At 43.4% G+C, this 4,544-nt stretch overlaps 1 protein-coding gene across 1 annotated transcript; it reads right to left on the bottom strand.

Annotated features, from left to right (window-relative positions):
• Positions 1 to 665: 665 nt before the first annotated feature.
• On the bottom strand, positions 666 to 4,328 carry LOC113020722 (transcription factor Sox-8). The gene is made up of 3 exons (XM_026164924.2): positions 3,688 to 4,328; positions 3,058 to 3,293; positions 666 to 2,964 (listed from the first exon to the last, which is right to left on the bottom strand). The coding sequence occupies exons 1-3, from the start codon at positions 4,101 to 4,103 to the stop codon at positions 2,216 to 2,218; spliced, it is 1,401 nt and encodes a 466-aa protein (XP_026020709.1). The 5' UTR covers positions 4,104 to 4,328; the 3' UTR covers positions 666 to 2,215.
• Between the last annotated feature and the right edge of the window lie 216 nt (positions 4,329 to 4,544).

A 4,544-nucleotide genomic window follows, 5' to 3' on the forward strand; every position in this document is an offset into this window, starting at 1 on the left:
CAGCAGCGCGGCCCTGGCACTTGGCTTCTCCCTGGGCTGGTTAGGGACGGCTGCTTGGCATGCATGCCAGGGCCAACTTAAGCATTCTACCCACTGGACCAGCGTAGATAGGATCTCTCACCATTTCTCTCATTTATGGTTTAATGGGACAAAATCATAAATATATATTTGTGAAGATAGCTAGTCTGATATATATGACTACAGGCACATATGAAATGCTGGAAAAGGTTCTGTCCAAAGGTTCTGAAAGTGGCAGCAGTAATTATAATAAGATGCTTTTTATGGTTTTTGTTTTTACATATAACATTACACGCTACGTTTAAATTTCAGAATAAAGGCTCATGAGTTCTTAAAGCAAAATATTATTTTTGTTATTTATGTAAACACAATTCAGCGCATGATCGGAGCACAATCCAATTAGATTTACTGTGAAGGGATCACAGGGAAAATAATGACTCTATAAAAGTCTCACTGCAGCTATAGCAAACAGTACAGATGTTAGACAAGGAGTCTAACAGCTGGTGTTCGGCGAAAAGGCAAACCCAACAACACGGCGTGCTTCTGTTCAGTTAATTCTTTTTTTTTTTTTTCAGTTTTTTTGTTGTTGTTAAGAACAAAAACATCGGAAACCATATGTGAATCCAAAAAGGAAGGACGAATACAAGTATCAACAAAAAGTTTTTTATTAAAAAAAAAAAGTCAGCGCATGAGTTAGCTGTGCATGTGCGAGTGAAACTCTAGTTAATAGAACAACAATTCTTTTCACAGCCTCTCTCAAAAACTGATACACCATAAAGATACAAAACACAGTTCTGCGGACAAAAGCATGATTCTCTGTACGTTTCACATACAGCATGTCACACAACATTACAAACCAAGGCTGTAAGGAATGATATCAAATTAAGGACATAGCCAGAAGCAAGGTAACTGTTGGAGTCTCTGGTGTTGATTACCGATTGTGTGCTGCCCGGAGTTTGTTAATAATTCCTTGTCATATAAAAATACTGACAATAAGCATTAGAAGGCACAAAAATGTTTTATGCGACTGCAGCAGTGAGTTGGCACTTAATGGTTGATGATAAACTGGCAAATACTCGCATACTTAATTTCACTTTTAAACCCTAAATTCTCTTATTTGAGAAAAAGTTAAAAGATGAATTTCGGTTTAAAAAAAACAAACGAACAAAAAAAACGTATAGTTTGTGTCACGGGTTATATATGCAACTTTTTCCCAAGGAAATGACTCGCGCATGCATGTGCATGTTTGACACCACATTATCTCCCTGACACACCAACGCGGATGCATGTACGTAGACGAAGTCTTGTGTTGTCCATCGACATATACACGAGATCCAGCTGACATGTCACTCAGAGTGTGCGGTGTTATTTTACCCCATTTCCTTTAACCCTAGATCATGACTAATCGCAATTTGCCAAGCATAGATTTCAGACACCTGTTCTGTCCTGTGCGAGTCTGTTGGTCCCATCTGTTTGTGTGCAACTTGGAATGGAGATGTTTCTGGAAAAATTGGTCTTTAACTGAATAATATCAAACACGGCACTTGTACCACCTTATTTACCTAGTTTTCATTGAAAGCCAAACAGTACTCTAAATAACCAAACCCACATTATATGTGTTCATCTACTTAAGAACAAAACCAAATAATGCATGAACATAAATAGATATAAGACTTTTATGCCAAAATGACACTAGATTCATAGGAGCCAGTTATTTAAGACTGATCCACTGATGCAAACAGTGTGCGGCGACATGGCTCTGGCCGTTAAGTGTTACTGAAAATGCACATTATAGGTCATGTGTACATTGACAGAGTTTGGCCAAACCATTTCAGTCCTGCACGATTCAGCGTCAGGCCTTTTCTTTACCTCAAGTGTGCACACACATGCAATCTTTAACTGGAAAGAAGGGTGTACAGGATGTAGGCGTAGGCGATATGTCCTCATGGAGGAGTCTGGCTCACCAACAACACAATTTCTCTTTGTGTAAAAAGTCTGTACAAGTGTGTTTTCGTCGCAACAATAGAACTCTGTATAAAATCAGCAGGCACTTTTTTCTCTTGTCTGTCTCAGGTTCAAATGGTCACATTTAGCCTACTAGCCCCTACGCACACTACTTCGTCTCCTCCTTACTTCCTTCGTTAGTAGCGCATCGATCTGAATGAGTCTCCAGTGCGAACGGGCTGTTTCTGTACTCTTAAGGTCGAGACAGTGTGGTGTAGACCGGCTGGTCCCAGCTGGATGCGTTGGGGCTGTGAGGAGGAGCCATGGACAGACTGTTGAGGATTGGGCTGCTATAGGGCCGCCTGGATGAATGGAAGTAGGGATACTGATAAAGGCTAGAGGGATAGCTAGAGTAAGGGTTGTAATAGTTGGAGCTCTGAAGGTCAGTATAGTCACACTGGGAGCTGGAGAAAGAGGAAGCGGCCGAGGCAGCTGATGTGGCTGATGTGACACAAGCCTGGCTACTGTACGAGCCGTAATCAGAGTGTGAGGGCGAGCCGTGAGAGTGCTCGTTGTAGTGGCTGGGGCTCAGTTGCTCTGTTTTAATATGGAGACGGTGCTGGCCCACCTCACCGGTGGAGGGAGAGGAGGAGGACATGGAGCTCTTTCGGCTCCATGTTGACCCGTTGCTGCTTGTATGGCTGTATGAGGAAGTGTAAGCGCTGCCAGGCAGTGGAGCCTGGCTGTGGCTGTGGCTGTGGTCTGAGGAGCCTGAGGCGTGGCCATTGAGCGGGAGGTACTGGTCAAACTCGTGAACGTCAAAGGTCTCCATATTGCTGATGACATCAGTGCTGAGCTCAGAGATGTCTACATTGCTGAAGTCAATGTTTTGCCTGCTGCTGTCAACAAGTCGACGGCCTTCATGTTTCAAATCCTGCTTCACCCCATGGTGGAGGTCTGTTTTAGGAGTAGTGGGTGGTGTAGGTGGACCATGGGGCTGCCCTGAAAAAAAAGATGTAAATCAGAAATGAAGGTTTGCCACTTCAAACACAAAATTATCTCAAGAATTAAACAAATTAGCCGCAAAGTACATACCTGCATGGTCAGGATGGTGGTGTCCGTCACTCATTCCTCCCAGTCCTCCCATCCCTGGTTCAGCTTTGTACATGTGATGAGCCAGTTCTGCTCCAGAATCTGAGTCGCTCTGGCCTGGTTTCACATTCTTCCGTCTTCGAGGCTGGTACTTGTAGTCTGGATGATCTTTCTTGTGCTGAACTCGAAGCCTCTCTGCTTCATCTACGAATGGCCTCTTTTCACTCTCTGAAAGCAAGCTAAGGTAGAAAAATAAATAAATAAAATCGAGAAAATTATTGAGCTGAAGTAAACAAAGACACAGTTGTTAAATTTAAAGTTACTTTAGCGCTTTTGTTTCCTAGAAAAACGTCGAGAAAAACACGCTCTAAAAGATGTTTTCTGTCTTGGTTTGTTCAAAAAATCTATTTATTTCCAAATCATTTCACCAAACACAACAAAAAAAAAAGCGTTACAATATTAGAATCATGTCCGTGTTCAAAACTCCAGCCACAGCGTCTCGGTGACCTGAGTGTCCTTTTGTTTTTTTTTATGTTACTTTACACTTACATAAAATATTCTTGAATTTCTCTACACCCCAATCTACATACATAAATATATATAATTTTATTTGAAATATACATTTTTTCTTACCGCCAAAGTTTCCCCAGGGTCTTGCTCAGTTCTGCGTTGTGCAGGTGTGGATACTGATCCGCGAGCTTTCTGCGGGCCGCTTGCGCCCAGACCATGAACGCATTCATGGGTCTCTTGACGTGAGGTTTACTCTTCAGGGATCCGTTCCCTCTCACGGGCATTGGTACCAAGGACCAGTCGTACCCCTTTAGGACCTGAGAGACGGCATCTCGTATACACGCAGGGAACCTTTCATCATCTTCGGAGTCCAGTTTCTTGCCCAAACCGGCGAGCAGGGATCCTTGACCATCGGAGCCTGTCGGCGAGGACGGAGCATCGGAGTCGGACTCGTCCTGGGACATGGAACTGTTTGTACCCGATGGACTGCATGGCTGGTCACCGACACACTTGTCATGCTCCTCTGTCATTTTTAACATTATTTGTTCAGTCCTTTGGAAATGAAAATTCAGATGTTGCCACTGAAGTTCAAGCCTTCACCAAATTGGCCAGTGCGCTTTTGCGCGCGTTGCGCCAAAGTAAATTCCTTTAACAGTTTCAGTCAGTGCGAGCCTGTTGTTTTTCCCCCGCTTTCCTGTTTGTTTGCCTTGTTGTCCCGGGCTGTCGTGGAGGGGGGTGCTGTCGTGAAACTTGTGGTTCTCACTGTGAACTGAAGTGCTGCATGTTAGAGCAACTTGAGTTGGAGTTTTAAAAGCGTCACTCCACCTTCGGACTCTGGTTGGCTGGAACAAATCGCTACTTTCTCCTCATTGGTTCAGGATCTATGTGGGCTTCATTATGATAATGACTTTTTAATCGGTGGCACAATTCTGTTTTTGTTAATTTATTCACGAGGTGTGACAAGCAGATATTTCACAAAT

This window comes from Astatotilapia calliptera, chromosome 4, assembly GCF_964374335.1.
Source record: "Astatotilapia calliptera chromosome 4, fAstCal68.1, whole genome shotgun sequence".
Lineage (NCBI taxonomy): Eukaryota > Metazoa > Chordata > Actinopteri > Cichliformes > Cichlidae > Astatotilapia > Astatotilapia calliptera.

Coding starts and splice junctions, on each gene's coding strand:
- LOC113020722 (XM_026164924.2), bottom strand. CDS start 4,103: ATGTTAAAAATGACAGAGGAGCATGACAAGTGTGTCGGTGACCAGCCA. Junction 3,294..3,687: donor ACCCTGGGGAAACTTTGGCG/GTAAGAAAAAAT, acceptor TTTCTACCTTAG/CTTGCTTTCAGAGAGTGAAA. Junction 2,965..3,057: donor CCACCATCCTGACCATGCAG/GTATGTACTTTG, acceptor CTTTTTTTTCAG/GGCAGCCCCATGGTCCACCT.